The following is a 16,562-nucleotide window of genomic DNA, read 5'->3' as shown; positions in this document are numbered from 1 at the left end:
CTGTTTCAATAGGGAACAATAACAGTACACAACAGTTTAAATTAGGAAGTGAAGAATACCTCTGACCAGTTTAAACTGAAGGAAATTGTATCTACTTCTCCTCTCCTCCAAATCCCTCCTCAAGACCCACGTCCATCTTGATGTCTATAGGAAATTAATGAACTAACAACATGGCTTTTGGTGCAAGCTGATCTCAAGAACATTTTTGATTGTATTTTTTATCTTTCTCCTCCACCCTTTTCTGTGTTGCTTTTGTTCTGAGTCCTTGCCCTGAAGAGTTCACAATCCATCTTCCTCTGGGTATGGACAGCATTTAACATATTCTGGGAAGTACCATAATACAAATAACACTAGAGTTTGTCAAGGAGGTTGGGGTTATGTTATGAGGAGTACCATGAGATTTGAATCAGTACAAGCTGTTAGGACCTAAATTATGTATCATCTGAAAGAAGAATTTAAAAGACCCAGAGAATTAAGTGCCCCAATATAATAGTGTAGCAGATGAAGACTGTTTGTGCACTGTAAGTTGCATTTTTTGCTCTTTGCCCTATGAACTCACCAGTTGATGCAATCTAAATATTTTCATCCCAAACCATTACAAACCTTTTTGACTCTCAACATGGAAAATTTAAGTCACCTACCTGTCAGCATATCGTAACGTGTTCAGGGTGTGTTCCGTAGCTATGTGGCTAGGTGACACATTAGCTATCATACACGTCTTAGAATTTCCAATGAAAGAATCTTTTAGTACCTTGGAGGAGGAGGGAAAATATAGCTTAAGATTCTTAGCAACTAGTGTATTTATTTTAAACAATCCAGTTTACAGTTTAGAACCAAGTGTTCCTCTCTTCTCCCACCTAAACAACTTGACTCTGTTGCGATTTTTCATGTAAGATTTAAAATGAATTCAAGTGTTGAATCTGTCCTTTAAACAAGCCCATTTTCTTACTGGGCACCCCAAAAGTGGTGGTGTGTTTGGGAGAATAAAGCATATGTTATAATTAGAGTAACCCAATACTAATTAAAGCTTGCATGATAGTACCACAAAGAATGTAATCACAAGACTCTCTCTTTAAGTGGTTGTCCACCATATGAACATCTCAGAACAATTGGCCTACAAGATTCTCCATATAGAACTTCACACAGGAATAAAATAATGTTATCCTGGAGTTTAGTGAACTCTCCACCACATCATTCCCCGGGGAGTAACTGGCATTAACCCTATGAATCAGGGCTTTGGAGCAGAGCCTGGAGCTGGAGCGTGGAGCAGCTCCGGAGCAGTGGAGTTGCAGGTTTTTGCCTGGAGCTGGAGCGGAGCCAGAGCACAGCTCCAAAGCCCTGCTATGAATGCTGATGTTTCCTCTATGATCAGAATGCATGCTTGGGAAGCTATGCAAGTGTTCAGTCTCCAAGGGGTTAACAATATACCAGGGATAGGCAATCTATGGCACGCGTGCCAAAGGCAGCACGCAAGCTGATTTTCAGTGGCACTCACACTGCCCGGGTCCTGGCCACTGGTCCGGGGGGCTCTGCATTTTAATTTAATTTTAAATGAAGTTTCTTAAATATTTAAAAAACCTTATTTACTTTATGTACAACAATAGTTCAGTTCTATATTATAGACTTATAGAAAGAGACCTTCTAAAAATGTTAAAATGTATTACTGGCACGCAAAACCTTAAATTAGAGTGAATAAATGAAGACTTGGCACATCACTTATGAAAGGTTGCCGACCCCTGCAATATACAGTCACCAAATTACAGCTTGTTTCATTTTATTACTATCATTTCAACTCTGTTCAGTGCAGTGTCAATCACTGGCTTTGGTTTTGGTTTTACCTGAGTTAATTTGCTTTGCCGGAAAGGAGTATGAGCATGTTCCTGATCCAGAGCCCGAATACATTCCTTTAACTAAAAAGGAGAGAGAGAACAAAATGTATCAGTCACGCAACAAAAAGGAGAGATTGAACCTGCACCCAAAACTATGAGGTCACTATTTCCCCTATCTGGCAATAGTGCCTATCACCCTTATATCCTTAGGGCTGGTCTACACTGGGGGGGGGGGGGTGAGAGATCGATCCAAGGTACTCAACTTCAGCTACGCGAATAGCGTAGCTGAAGTCAAAGTATCTTGGATCGAATTACCTGGGGTCCACATGGCGCGGGATCGACGGCCGCGGCTCCCCCGTCGACTGCGCTACCGCCGCTCGCTCTGGTGGAGTTCCGGAGTCGACGGTGAGCGCGTTCGGGGATCGATATATCATGTCTTAACGAGACGCGATATATCGATCCCGGATAAATCGATTGCTACCCACCGATACGGCGGGTAGTGAAGACATACCCTTAGACTACGCGTCCTTACACTAAGGAGTGGGGAAGGCTGCCAGCTTCTGGAGACCCACAGTTAAACATGTGCACAATAACACTTGCAGTCTTAAAGCTTGAGTGACTATTTCACCATCCCATAACAAAAGAGTCCCTTTGACAGATTAATAATGAACACACACAAAACATCAGGGCTACACTTTCAACACAGAGAGTGGGGGTTTAGCTATAGAACTCCCATTAAGATTAATGGGACTTGAGCAGCTAAATGCAAGTGTACCTTCCTGAAAGGGATACCCATGATCTATTTTCTTGTTAATAATTATCAGCAAGAACAGCACGTTATCTTGTTAATAATTATCGGCAAGAACAGCACGTTATCTTGGAGAAACATCTGCCTCTTGATTTATTCGGTGCCTATTAAAAGACTGACATTTTCAAATGTCCCTCTCTTTTTACCATGTGTCTTCACCAGCACAAGTAGAAGTGTGTCACAATCCATAGCAGACTCTGATACTTTCTACGGTGGAGGAAATGGACTGTGGGCTCATTGAGGCAAGCCATTACTAGTGAGAGTAGAGTACTAGCAGTGAGAGGAGAAAATATCTTGAGCTAGATTACAGCACTGTGGTAGTAACTCTAGCTTGAGACAGACTTTGCATTCTTAATGAGACACCATCCACTTCAAATCACATTTTTTTCTGAATGTATTTTAATTATTGTTAGAAATTATACCTAAGAGGACTCTAACTGAAAGAGATTCTCTCTCCATTTTAGGGTTTTATACTGCTGACCATAATAAGTATCTGAGCACCTTCCACATGAAATCAATAGCAACAAAGTCTCTAGTGAATGTCATAGATTTTAAAGCCCAAAGTGACCATTATGATCATCTAGTCTGAACTACTAACAACATAGGCCAGAGAACCTCATCCAATAATTTTTGCACTGAGCCCATAAACTTGTTTGAGCTATAGCAGATCTTTTGAAAAGATATCCACCTTGATTTAAAGAGTTCAAGTGATGGAGAATCTGCCACAACCCTAGGTAAGTTGTTCCAATGGTGAATTACTCTTAAAATTCTATGGTATTTCTCCCTTTTTGGGGTAAAAACTCTGCTTGGGGCAGGGTTCAATGGTAGACCCCTGTGATCGCACCTTGAGGGGAGATTAGAGAAGAAAAAGTTTCTCTTTTCAATTTATTCACAAATTACTTTGTAATGCACCTTTAGTCAGTTTCATTCTGTCTTGCATAGTCAATTTCCTCTAATTTGTGTGGGTTATTCACACAGCAAGAAGTGAAAAAAAAATTTCAACTCTAAAACAACAAAAGTTGGTAGGGAGACTCATGAGCGGGCTTTACTCCTTTTAACAGGAAAATACTTTAAACTCATAAACTCACTAATATCAAGTTGACTCTCTCTCCTTAAACACTTGTTTCAATGAGCTTATAAATGTCTTCATAATATTTCCCTTCAGCATGAAAAGTCTCATGCTTTTTCCCCGGCCCGAAGGGAAATTTTCTGGAATGTATGATAAAAATTCATCCAGATTTTTTGGAATTACAGTGGAACCTAAGAGTTACGAACCCCTCGGGAATGGAGACTGTTCGTAACTCTGTTCAAAACATTATGGTTGATCTTTCAAAAGTTTACAACTGAACATTGACTTAACACAGCTTTGAAACTTTATTATGGAGAAGGAAAATGCTGCTTTCCTTTTATTCTTTTTAGTAGTTTATGTTTAACACAGTACTGCACTGTATTTGCTTTTTTTCCTTTCTTTTGTCTCTGCTGCTGCCTGATTGTGTACTTCTGGTTCCAAATGAGGTATGTGGTTGACTGGTCAGTTTGTAACTCTGAGATTCTACTGTATGAGAACAGAGGCAATCGGGGAATGGTTTTCCTCCCACTTTTCAGAGGCATAATTTTGCATTCTGATAACAAATAAAGGTGTTGTACACAAATATTACAATAGGTTCCACCACATAAAAATCACACAGCAGTGTGAAATGTAAAATATTTACCTGCGTATATGACTCAAGTGGATGGAGATAAGGTTGTTGTAGGAACCCTGGATCTAAATTGCCTGATTTCTGTGTCCTGTAACAGTTTTTTGTGGTATACTAAATGGACAGTGACCCCAGAACAAATGGTTGGAACATTAGAATGTGTTTATATGCACAAAATTAGAGTTGAGATTATCATCATAATAATAATAAATACTCTCCAATTCTAGAGGGCCTTTCAGTAGTGGATCTTAATGTTTTCACAAACTTGCATTAAGCCTCACAGAAAAAGAGAACCTGAATTTACTATAGAAAATATGGCATGGACTTACTATAAAATATCTGACTTTTCAGTGCTATGATTATATCTGGCTGTAGGAATATATTTAAAAAGTTGTTTTTCCTCACCAAGTCTTTTTCTTCTAATCTGATTAATGACTAGAGAGCAATTTAATTGTCAGCATTTAGCACTGTGTATTTTCCACTGGGATCCATCCACATGTTACTTCCTTGTTTACTGTCAGTCTAAGAACCAACCTAAAGAACAATTACAAAAATCTTTCCTACAAACGTGAGTAACCTACAGCTAAAAGGCTTTGGTTTATTTCTGCTCCTTCCATTTTTGTTTGTTTGTCTGAGTCTCTGGCATCAGCTGCCCTCTCGCTGCCAGCCAAGTCAATGAAAGAGATCCTAGAAAAAACAAAAGATGCTTTTACTTTAGCTTCTTTTTTTAAGCCGACAGCAGCAACACACGATACCATCAGTAGAAAGATGAAACATTACTACCATGAAACAGGGTGAAATACCCACTGCAAGCGTCTCAGAGGCATCACAGTAATGAAATACCAGTCGCTACTGGAACAGAGTCAGAGCATTCTGGCACTGTAACAAACAGTCATAACAGGAAGTCTAATTACTTGTGATGAGAGTGCTCCACGGTTTAATGGAACAGCTATTTCAGTTCTCATCTCTAGATGATCACAATGCCAGTAATTTGAGAGAGAACACAGATTACTTAAAAAAGAATAACTTTTTGGGTCTCCTTCCAGCTAAGACAGATGTTTCATTCGAGTGTTGTCTGTCCTAATCAGATAGAAATGCAGTGCAGTTTATAAAGCAAATTAAAGGGAAGTAACTGTTGCACTGAATTGTCAGATGGTTTCAGAGCTATGTTCCTGCTGGTCTTTCTTCCCCCAAGATCTCCATTTGTTCTCATAGTCTTCCCTAACTTTCCTCTTTGGCTGTTAGCTATTCTACCGATCTGTAATTTCTCCCTCTCTCTTCCTCTTCTTCCACAATATCCCCATCCTCTCCTATCACCTGCATCCCTCCCAGATTCGTCACTCCTTCAATAACTAAAAACCTGGCACACCTATATAACCATACATCCTTCTTTTTGTAATCTTATGCACTCTTCCTCCCTCCTTCTTCCTCCACCCTCCCAATTAGTTGTTGCTCAGACTTGCTCTCTTGTCTTACATTTAGAATAAGCTCTTTGGGATAAAGAATGTATCTTACTTGTTTGGAAGGTGCCTACCACATTTTTAGACATCTAAAAAACAATAATAAGCAGCTGACCATCTTTTCTCTGACTAGGTGGGAAGGATACCCACTTACTGCTGCAACCATTCAGTAAGGGCCTCTGGTACTGGGTCACTATTCTACACAGCCCAGGAGCTCAGCAAACACACCTTCAAATCACAGCTTGCATCCTGACTGTCCTTGCACTTGACTTCTTCACTACCACTCGCTAACCATCTACGGCTGTTCTGCCATTGCAGCTGTGCATGGTCTCATTTAAAGCCAACAGGATGAAATTGAAATCTCTTTATCAAATTCAATAAGTCAGCTTCCAACCTCACCTCCCAAACATTCTGTTTGCAGAGTCTTTAATCTGAATCTGGATGATAGCATGAGAACGGGAGGAATCGGAGTTGACTCCAGTCGCCCCAGTGCTACGCTCCTTCCCACCCTTCAAAATTACCTGGAAAACAAACAGGACAAAACAAAGGTAAATTGTACGTACAAAACATGCACACTATTCATATCGCATATCGATTCAGAACCCCACGTATTGGTGTTCAGTGCAACTGACAAAGGGTTTATAAAGTGAGACCGTCCGTAAGAATGTCAGTGTATTGAACTTCCATTCCTATTTGTTAAATTACTACAATAGAAAATCACGCGGAATAAATGTATGGTGGAAATGAAAAGAACAAAATGAGGCTTCAGAGGTTACTGTTAAGAACTCACGAGCAGGATGGTTTTTTTAAAAATCTATGTTCTAATCTCATCGAAAGGTTTAGTCAGCCAGAAATCTAAGCAGCATGTAATGTAGTGTGACACCACGTGCCAGTCCACTCATCCATCTCTGTCCCCAGGAGCAAATGAAACATTGCCAAAGCAAGCAGCGAGGCTGACATGATCAATTACACTCAGACTTAACTACCAAGAACAGAACAAGGCGAGAGGTGGAAGATGGGTTAAGGGACCTTCCGGGCTACAGCTCTGGTTAAAGGCAACGAAGAGTCCTGTGCCACCTTATAGACTAATAGAAGTATTGGAGCATAAGCTTTCATGGGCGAATACCCACTGCGTCTGACAAAGTGGGCATTCACCCACCAAAGCTTATGCTCCAATACATCTGTTAGTCTTTAAGGTGCCACAGGACCCTCTGTTGCTTTTTACAGATCCAGACTAACACGGCTACCCCTCTGATACTCAACTCTGGTTAAGTCTCTGTCCCAAATCTCTGAAGAGTCACAAGATTGCTTCAGCGAGCCCACCAACAATGGGCATCACAAGGAAACAAAATAGAGTCTATATTATAGTTTCTGGAACAATAAGAATACAATAAAATGTTAACCTAGCAAAATCAAGACACTCTTTAGATACAAATATACAGTGTTCATGCCTTCGACTGGCTGTCCACTCTTAATCAGCAATCTAGTTGGCTGCTATAGGGCCTGAATATTTGTTAAACCAGAGCTAAATGCAGGGAGAGTTTGTGAACAGAGGCCAATGCATCATAAATAATGAATAATCATGAGGCATGCATTGAAGACTCTTCTAATACATTTGGTAGCATGCTATTCAAGAGCATCAAATCAGTCTAAAGACTCTTTCTGTGTTCAAAAGAGCCCATGAACAATATGAAATGAGCTGTTTTGCCAAGATACCTGTGAGAACAAAACCATGTACTAACTCTTCTGTGGGCCGGATGTGATAATCTAGAGGAATGTATTAATCTACTGTATACCAGATCTGCACTCAAATTTGCAGAAATGTCTCCAGCATATCCGGCGTTTAGAGTTAATGGAAAAACAAAACCCCAGAAGACAGTGTCCGTCGAGTGGTTTATAAATGAACAATATTGTCCCCAGTCTTAAACAATAAGTCAACTACACTATCAGATAGTTTTCAGTCCCTTACTGAGCAAAAATTAAACTACACAAAATCCAAGCCTGATGGCAGTTGGACTCAGGACCAGCTTGCTCAGTACAGGACACAGTAGAGAACTGGACTGTGCCCATGTCTTACTCAGCTGAGTAAGGGAGTAAGAAGACTGAAGCGCTGCTTGTGCGGAGTATCAGCTGTTTATCAAAAGAAAAAAGTTAGCCGCCAGCCAGCACAGTTCGTTACTCCACGTGGTTTCTCCATCATAATTCTGCTGAATCCAAAGTATTTTATAATTTCTAATTCAACTTTATTTACTTTCCAATTTACACAAAAACCATCAAACTACCCAGAAGACAGAAGGAAGAGAGAAAACAAAAGAACTGTAGGAGCCAAAGAAGGCCTCTTTGGAGAAAAACCTGGAACCATGAAGGTAAGTGAAAAATAAACTAAGCAACCACATGATCTTATTGATGTAATCCTGTCCCTCTCTCCTCGCTATTTCTGACATTTTGTTGCCTTCACTTGTTGTGCCGTGTCCAACTTAGACTATAAACTTTTCAGATCAGCCATCCGTGTCTTGACTTGTTTGTCAAATGCAGTGCGTGCCGGTTTGTAAAGTTTACTTACATTTTCCTTTTAGAACTCTTTTTAGTGATATAAGGTTATTGCAAAAATATTTCATACATCTCTTCTGCAAATACGAACATAGCCTTTTTTTTATATTCTAAGATATTTCAGGGTTTGTTTGCTGAAATATTGTCATTTCTTGGGTGGTTCGTTCAACCCCTTGGCAAAGATCCCACCTGAGGTGTGGCTGTAGCAGTGACCGCTCCAAGTCAGCTTTTGATGTGCGTCACTGTAACTTGTCTGAGCTGCACATGAGCTCATTCATTAAAGGCAGTTTTGAAAGTGTCCCTTCATGCTCTGCCACCAAGCTGTTCAAAGTTGTTCTGATGCTCTTTTAGAGCCCCATAACGTGTACATTATACAACCTGGAGCAGCAACACCTGCGTATGCCAGAAATGACCTTCTCCACTCCATGGTAAACTATTTGATGAGTCAGTGCAACAGGGGCTTTAGAAGATAAAATAACCATTGACAATCAAATTACCTCTAATAGTAGGTCTACGGTATCCACTTGAACCTCACGCAGGCCAACTATTTGTACAACGTGCTTACTATCTTCTCTTGCAAAAAGTCTGCAGAGGAAACAACAGGGCTTAGTAGAAAAGGGTCATTCTGAAGAAAGTCTTATATAGTAGTAATGATTCTGTCTACATCTCAGTGCTATAGAGTAGCGGTGCTCAAACTTTTTCAGTCGCGCTCCCACCTTACTAGTAACAGAATCTGTCCATGCCCCCCTCCCCCATGACTACATAGCCAAGGCTTTCTCAGCAGTGGAGCTTGGGCTGAAGGCGGAGGTGGGGGACAGAACTGGGAATGGGAGACGAGCTGCAGCTGGTGTCAGAGCTGGTCTGGGGGCAGAGAGGGAATGGGGCTGCGGCTGGAGCTGGGCTAGGAGCGGACAGGGAGTGAGGGCAGAGCTGGGCCTGGAGGCAGAGAAGGGCTGGGGGCTGAACAGGATTGGAGGCAGTGCTGGACTGGGGGCGCAGCAAGTCTGAAAGCGTGGCACTCCCTCCCTGCCCCCGGCCCTACCGCGCATCTGGAAGTGTGGCACTCCCTCTCTGCCCCCCATGGGGGCTGGCCCCAGCCCTGCCGCGTGCCTCCCGGAATGTTCCTCCGGGGGGGGCGCCCCACAGTTTGAGAGCCACTGCTCTAGAGAAGTACTGCAAGGAGTGACTAGCAAGGCTACAAATCAGGTTGTCATTAATATACCACTTGTCATGTATAATATGTACTTTTCAAATTTCACTGTTAAAGGGACACTGGAAGCGTTTATTAGCTGGATGTTCCTGCTAAGATGATCAGCACTCAAATAGTTAATGATGGCATTTAAATTTTCATCTTTAGATTTCAGAGTTCACACCTCTCTGAGAGCTTTTGTTTCAGGCTGTCTCCAGGCTCAGGAAGATCACACTGCATCACTTATACTCAATTCATGTTTTCAAGGTTATCTTCACAACCACGAAGGTTCAAAAATTCATTTAATGACAGCTTAGGTTCTGGAACATAGTTCTGTGGCAATAGGTGGATTCTGCAGCAGATCCGACAGCTGCAGAATCAGAGTACACAGGTGACTCTCTGCTACAAATTAGAGAAGTGAATGTTATGGTATAGTTGGTAATACCAACTGGTTGGCTTACGTCCAAGGAAAAGGAACTTCCACAGCCCTATGGACTATATCAAGAAGGCCTTTAAAAAGGGCTGCAGGAGAGACAACACAGAGAAACATGCTTGCCTCATGATAAGGCACAGACTCTGCTAAGCACAAGAAAGCCTCTTTGCTAAGCATTGCACCATGCTCTCAAAGTGCGCTCCCCTCAAGAGCCCCACTAGTTCCAGATGAAAGTTAAAAGCCTGGCAGGATGGTTTTATCGTTCAGCAGGATTTAGACTGAACGTTATCTTGCTTTGTTGTGTTTAGATATTTTCAGTCAGGTAAGTTTTTTAATCTGAGGAACATCTTGAGATCTTTTGATTTTCCTTGGGTTTAGTGCCACTGTACTGACCTAGATACTTTTGCCACAGAATTATTAATGCCCACACTCCAAGTCACACCCTCTTCAGAAGAGAGATTAGTAAACCGCCATTTTAGGGGAGTCAGGGCCCCACTGCATTGCCAGGGTTGAGAGAAGATTGAGGAGCAGGTTGCATTTTTTTCCTTTCTATGGGACTCCTATCAATAATTCATTCTGCTTCTTTTCAACTGCTCTGTGTTCCTCAGCTGTTCCTAGAGTGTGTAAAATTCCAGTTCAATCTCAGGTTACCTTGCTAAAGAAAGGTGAAAAGCTAATGTGACGGTGCCACATGATACTGTCTTGTCACTATTCATCACGAGGGGTGAAGCCTGGCAGAGCGTATCTCATACAGAGCTCATCCCTCAGATGTGTGTCTTTGCTTTGATTTATTTTATTCCTGTAGAAATAACACAAAGGGGGAGTGTCTATAGATGCTACAAAATTTAGGGCCAGATTCTACTGTGTTTACTTACATTGAGCAATACCTTACTCCATAAATAGCTCCAGTTAAACCAATTTCACTTATTAGAAAATTGAATTCTGTTCAATCCAACTCCATAATGAAATAACAAACTGATGTATCATCCTTTTTTCACAGCAGCGTCTCTTATTTAAATACCTTCTCCTTCCATTTAGCAGGTCATAAAGCTGTCCACAGTAGATCTCATAAAAACTGATCCATACACGGCGCTCTCTCCTTGACTGGGTTGCCTCTAGTTGTCTAAAGATGTCTTTAGCAGCCAGTGCATAGAGTCCTGGGTTCTGGTGGCTCCCTATCATAGTGTAAGTCTTGCCAGCACCAGTCTGTCCATATGCAAAGCAAGTGGCGTTGCCTCTGTAAAGATAATTTTTATTTTTAGTACTACATCTGATCCATTGAGGTCTATTAAAAGAGATTCTGCAATATTAATATCTACACACACTGCTGACCCTCAGCGATGGGATTTTATCATTCATAGCCATCTGAGATCCTGAAAAATACAATCTGTTATATCAGAGATTCTCAAATTGTGTTCTGTGGACAGTGGGGTAGAGACACAGTGCTGACTCTCATCCTTGTTTCCAGGTGCTAAAACCACATTAAAAGAAGCTAAAAATGCATTAAATACTTTTGCGGTACACCTCTACCTCGATATAACACTGACCCCGGGAGCCAAAAAATCTTACCGCATTATAGGTGAAACCACGTTATATTGAATTTGCTTTGATCCGCCGGAGTGCGCAGCCCCACCCCCCCGGAGCACTGCTTTACCGTGTTATATCCGAATTCGTGTTCTATCGGGTCGCGTTATATCAGGGTAGAGGTGTATTACTTTTCCACGTAAAAAACTGTAGCTACCACAGGGATGTTATGTGATCATGAGTGGGGGAAAGGACTGATTGTGAATTGAAGGAGAGCAAGTCTGCATGATTATGAAAGCAAGGAGTAGGGTGTTCATGAAGCCACTTCCATATTAACATATGGTCCACTCAATGAAAAAAGCTTAACAACCCCAGCACTACACTTTGCATCTTGAAGTTTGCTTACCTCAGTTTACTCTCAGTTGCTGTATTTTTGTCTCTGGGTGTATCACTTTAACCTTACATGAACAATGTCCATAAAATGCAAACTAATTCTAAGTGACTACACAGCAAGTTATCCTCCCCTCTTAGATTTCCGTTCCCTTTCCCCAAAGGCCTGATTCATGTAAACCCTACAATAAGAACACTGGTGATAAAATTTCTGGCCCGGCTGATGACACTCGGAGCTTCTTGATAACAGAAAGCTTCATCTTGTTAAGTTTCCAGTACAAACATGTAATTCCTTTCCATCAAGAGGTCAAAATGAAATTAAGACCTATTCAAGCTTGCTGTTCTCTGTACTCAAATACAATTATACATGTAAAACGACCCTGACTTTTCCATTAACCAGAAGGTATATTAAAATTCTCTCTCTAAATATAAATAAGTAAATAAAATAAAGATAAACCACAGTTTTATTGATAAAGTGTATAATTCCTTTATACTACTGTGAACGATATACATACATCTCAAAGTGCTTTACAAACATACTCACAACAGTCCCATGAAGGTGTTTTATTTCTCTTTTACAGATGGGTAAAACTGAGCAACTGAGTTCTATGTGACTTACTCTAAATCACAAGACAGTCTGTTAGAGCAGAGAATTAGGATCCTGGAATCCTGACACCGAATCTCTTGTTCTAACTAGACCAAACTGCCTCCCTAGTAATCCTTGGTGTCTGATTGTGCACTCCTTCTGCCGACAAATCTCCCACTGAATACAAGGGGAGTTTTGCCTGAATAAGGACTGCAGGGTCAGGCCCTTAGTTTGTCAAAATTGTATATACAGACATTTTTCTATATTTTGTGTACACACACACACACACACACACACTTAAAAAAACAGGGTAAGTTGAAAAGGTGAAATTAATGTTTTTTAGAGAAAACTTAAGTTACACCAAAGTCATACATTAAAAATGAAAACTAAAAGGAAGAAATGCAAGCAATGGCTCCCTACCCGTTAAAAATGTGCTGAATGAGGGGGTGAGCAGTCTTCATATACACATCCTGATTGGTACATGCCTCCCCAAAGACTTCATCAAAATAAAAAACATGCTGAAAAATAAATGTGATTTTTATACGAAAAGAAATTTCTCTCAGTTCTCCTTTACCCCATAATGTGTAGCACATGCTATGGGCCTGATCCAAAGCTAACTAAAGTCAACCGAAGTCTTTCCATTGACTTCAGGAGGCTTTGGAGCTGGGCCTAAGTGACCAACTAAAACTCACTTTTCAGCAGCATGCAGCCACAACCCACCAAGAAACAGAATATGCAAGTCGAAAATTAAGAGAAGATTCTGTGTCCCCCCGCCCCATCATCTTCAAGCAGAACGTACAGCAGCCAAGAAACAAAAGCACGAGAGTAACTTAAAAAGAAAACTAATCTATTCCTGAAATGAACCAACCCACAGCAACACAGTATGGTTATATAGTCGAGAGGATCAAAGTCAGGTCATAGATCCATTGTGATCTATTCCACACACTTCAAATGCTTTGTGCTGGAGAGGATCAAACCATTCACATGCAAAGCTGGATTTTACTATCTGAGAAGCAGGAGAACTCCTGCACTTAGGGCCGGCTCTAAAGCCCACTGAAGTCCATGAAAAGATATTTGTTGATTTAAGTGGACTTTGGATCAGCCCTTGCAGATTTTAAATTTTGCTTAGTGGGGTAGCTTTATAAGATACACATCTCACTTCAGTGAGGGCCCCGCCAGGACAGCGTCTATAACATTATATTTCAGTACAGTACAAAGAAAACAGCGCTGGGCAATCTCAAATAGAAGAGTTGCAGAACTGATGACTACATAAATTATGCATAAATGATCCACACTAACATATATGCAAATCTAAATCAGTTTCAGTAAGGCTACGGCATATTTCTGCTTGCACTACAGTGATTTATAGCAAGATTTGTTTTGACAGTATTGCCAGAATATAATTTAGCTGGGGAGATTTATTTCAGCATTTAGATGCCAAGGTGATAGGCATTTATATAGCACCTAAGATAGCTAGCTACATGGAGACTGAGGGAGTGGAATTACAGCATGTATCTGTTTGTAAAAGGTGATATATGAATGGTGCCTGAGAGAGTTAGCAAATTTAATTTTACTACCCTGACCAGTTGTTGCCAGTCCTCAGATTATAAAAATAACACACACTCGGGTCAGGATAGCTTGCTGCTCTCTAGAAATCAGTTCTGTTCCTGGTGCTGTCAGTCAGAATGAGAATTTGAACTATGGCAGCAGAAGGTACCCAGGATTTAGAAACAAAGACCAAATGAGAACTGCACTTTGAAAAGCATTTGGCTCTGGAGTGAGGGAAAACTAGGAAAGAAGCAGAGGACGTGTGTGACGCATTGAAATAGAACTACTGCACTGAAGTCCTGTGGAAAGGGGCTATAGGGAACTCAGCATTCTAGACCCTGGTAGAGGGTCCTCTTTTGGCACCCGGGGATCAGAAAAAGGATGTTCATTTTTTGAGGAGCAAGGTAGACAGGGAGCAAATGATAGTTTTTAGAGAAAAAAGGTGTTTATTGGGGATTACAATTCTGGGCTCGCTTCTCCTCTCACATATTCGTGTAAATCAAGAGTAATTCCAATGGATTTACATGGGATGAGCGAGAGAAGAACCCAGAAATGTGTTTAATGTGAAAAAGAAAAAGGTCTTTTTTATTTCCATTATTGAAATCCCAAGCCTGTTTTCATCTCTCACTTGACTGTTAATGCATTACGCTGTCGCTCCACCATTCAGGCAGCTAGCACACTACTCCTACGTATTATAAATGGAAAGTGGTTTTAAGAGCAAAACAAGCTCACATTACCTGCAAAATATACTGGGTAAGATCAACTGCCTCCTTCTTCTCATGGAGAAGAAGAGTTTCTTTATCTTCCACTCTGATGATATTAACTTCCCCCCGACGCTCCTCTCTCAGGCCCAGCGGGCGTTTTCTGACACACACTCGGATTTTGTCAGTCTCTGTCCACGGCATCTCCTTCTCGGCGGTACTAGATCTAGAACACAGGATCACAAATTTGTGTTTAAAAAAAAAAAGAGGATGCTAGACAATTCAAATTATCCATGGACTTGGCCATAAACTCAATTTTTAGCGGTTACTGTTTCGTGAAGCTAGCCCCTTTTCTCTCATTTTGAAAGCTCTCCAAGAATCAGACATTCTAAATGGGAAAGCTTCTATTGTTTCTCTTAAAAGCGGGGACGCAATTCTTTTGGGTACTTTTGTTAAAGTGACAGCACTGGTTTTTTTTACATCTTATTTTCCTTGTAATTCTGAGCCTATTGCTGACATAGCATAACTTCGGGTGTCCACAAACGGATGATCCAAAATAACACAAGATCCCATTTTCTGGAGATTGTTCTGACCAGGAATTTCTTTGGACTTTTTCACAATAAAATTGCCTTGCCCCAGGCGATGACATATTCTTTGTCTCTCATAACAGACCTAGCTCTCTTAATAAATCTCCACACAGCTTTCGTTAATATCAGTCTCTCTTTGTCCTTCTTGAATACTTTCATTAAGAAACCAGTGGCCCTTGCAGTCTCTTCTCCTGGCCTGAATCCTGTTCTTCTAATCATTCCTTTTCATTTTGGGTCGAGGCTTACACCTTCTCACTACCCCCTTCACTGTGGAATACCACAAGCTTTTTCCTTTAGCACCCTTTCTTGTCTCACTGCCAGTTTCAGCTGTGGACACAACTTGTGTGTGGTTGGCATCCAGCATTATATATCCTTCAACATACCCGTTAATCCTTCTCTTTTCCATCGGCCTGTGTCTCTACTTTGCCAGCTTCTGGCTCCACCATAACTGTCTATTACTCAGTGCTTCAGAGACTGAAGTCTGATTAGTTGGTAAGAAGCCCCTTCTCCCACATCTCTAATATCTGTCACACTCCATAATTCAGATATAACCCCTATGTTCCAAGGCCATAAATCTCAGTCAAACTCGATTCTGAATGATCTTTTCCTCCCACATTTCCCTTGGCTGTAAATCTGCCCATTACCATCCCTATGGTGTTGCTAGAATTCATACCTCTTTGACCCTTAAATTCTGATCACATAATAATTAGTTGTAGTAGGACAGTAGCACCCACAATGTGCAAGGTGCTGTATAACCTGATCATGAGACATTGTCTGTAACCTGAAATGCTCAGTCTAACAAGAACTAAGAAGGAGAGGGGTACGATCTATAATCAGAGCAGTTGTGTTGCCTGCCAAGTCTACTTCAACTCTCTTCCCACCACCCTCAGAGATATTAAGGGTACGTCTACGCTAGTCTAGACGCGATAAATCGACCCCTGAGCGTTCTCCCGTCGACTTCTGTACTCCAGCTCGGTGAGAGGCGTAGGCGGAGTCGACGGGGGAGCGGCAGCAGTCGACTCACCGTAGTGAAGACACCACGGTAAGTTGATCTAAGTACGTCGACTTCAGCTACGTTATTCACAATTCCCCCCACCCCCAATGTAAACCAGGCCTAAGTCATTTCTTCTCTAGCTGATTAACCCACTGCGTAAAACACCTTGACATACAATGTATGGAAGATGTGTCATTAAAATAAAGTGTGTCATTTCCAATTTTCAAGCACTCTTCAGCCAAATGAAAAATGATTTTCTAGCTGGC

At 41.2% G+C, this 16,562-nt stretch overlaps 2 protein-coding genes across 4 annotated transcripts in view; one reads left to right on the top strand and one right to left on the bottom strand.

Moving 5' to 3' along the window:
* Positions 1–16,562, bottom strand: part of KIF24 (kinesin family member 24) — a 38,803-nt gene that overhangs the window by 11,751 nt on the left and 10,490 nt on the right. For both annotated transcript variants that reach the window (XM_024103656.3, XM_024103657.3), the window contains exons 3-10: positions 14,752–14,941; positions 12,887–12,984; positions 10,988–11,203; positions 8,842–8,929; positions 6,194–6,315; positions 4,916–5,021; positions 1,839–1,910; positions 642–751 (exon numbers count right to left, since the gene is read on the bottom strand). In XM_024103656.3, coding sequence (XP_023959424.2) covers positions 642–751; positions 1,839–1,910; positions 4,916–5,021; positions 6,194–6,315; positions 8,842–8,929; positions 10,988–11,203; positions 12,887–12,984; positions 14,752–14,941 — 1,002 coding nt within the window. The remainder of the gene's footprint in view (positions 1–641; positions 752–1,838; positions 1,911–4,915; positions 5,022–6,193; positions 6,316–8,841; positions 8,930–10,987; positions 11,204–12,886; positions 12,985–14,751; positions 14,942–16,562) is intronic.
* Positions 1–16,562, top strand: part of UBAP1 (ubiquitin associated protein 1) — a 99,093-nt gene that overhangs the window by 74,319 nt on the left and 8,212 nt on the right. The window lies entirely within an intron of this gene.

Source organism: Chrysemys picta, chromosome 6 (genome assembly GCF_011386835.1).
Source record: "Chrysemys picta bellii isolate R12L10 chromosome 6, ASM1138683v2, whole genome shotgun sequence".
Lineage (NCBI taxonomy): Eukaryota > Metazoa > Chordata > Testudines > Emydidae > Chrysemys > Chrysemys picta.
This window is presented reverse-complemented; position numbering and strand designations above follow the sequence as displayed.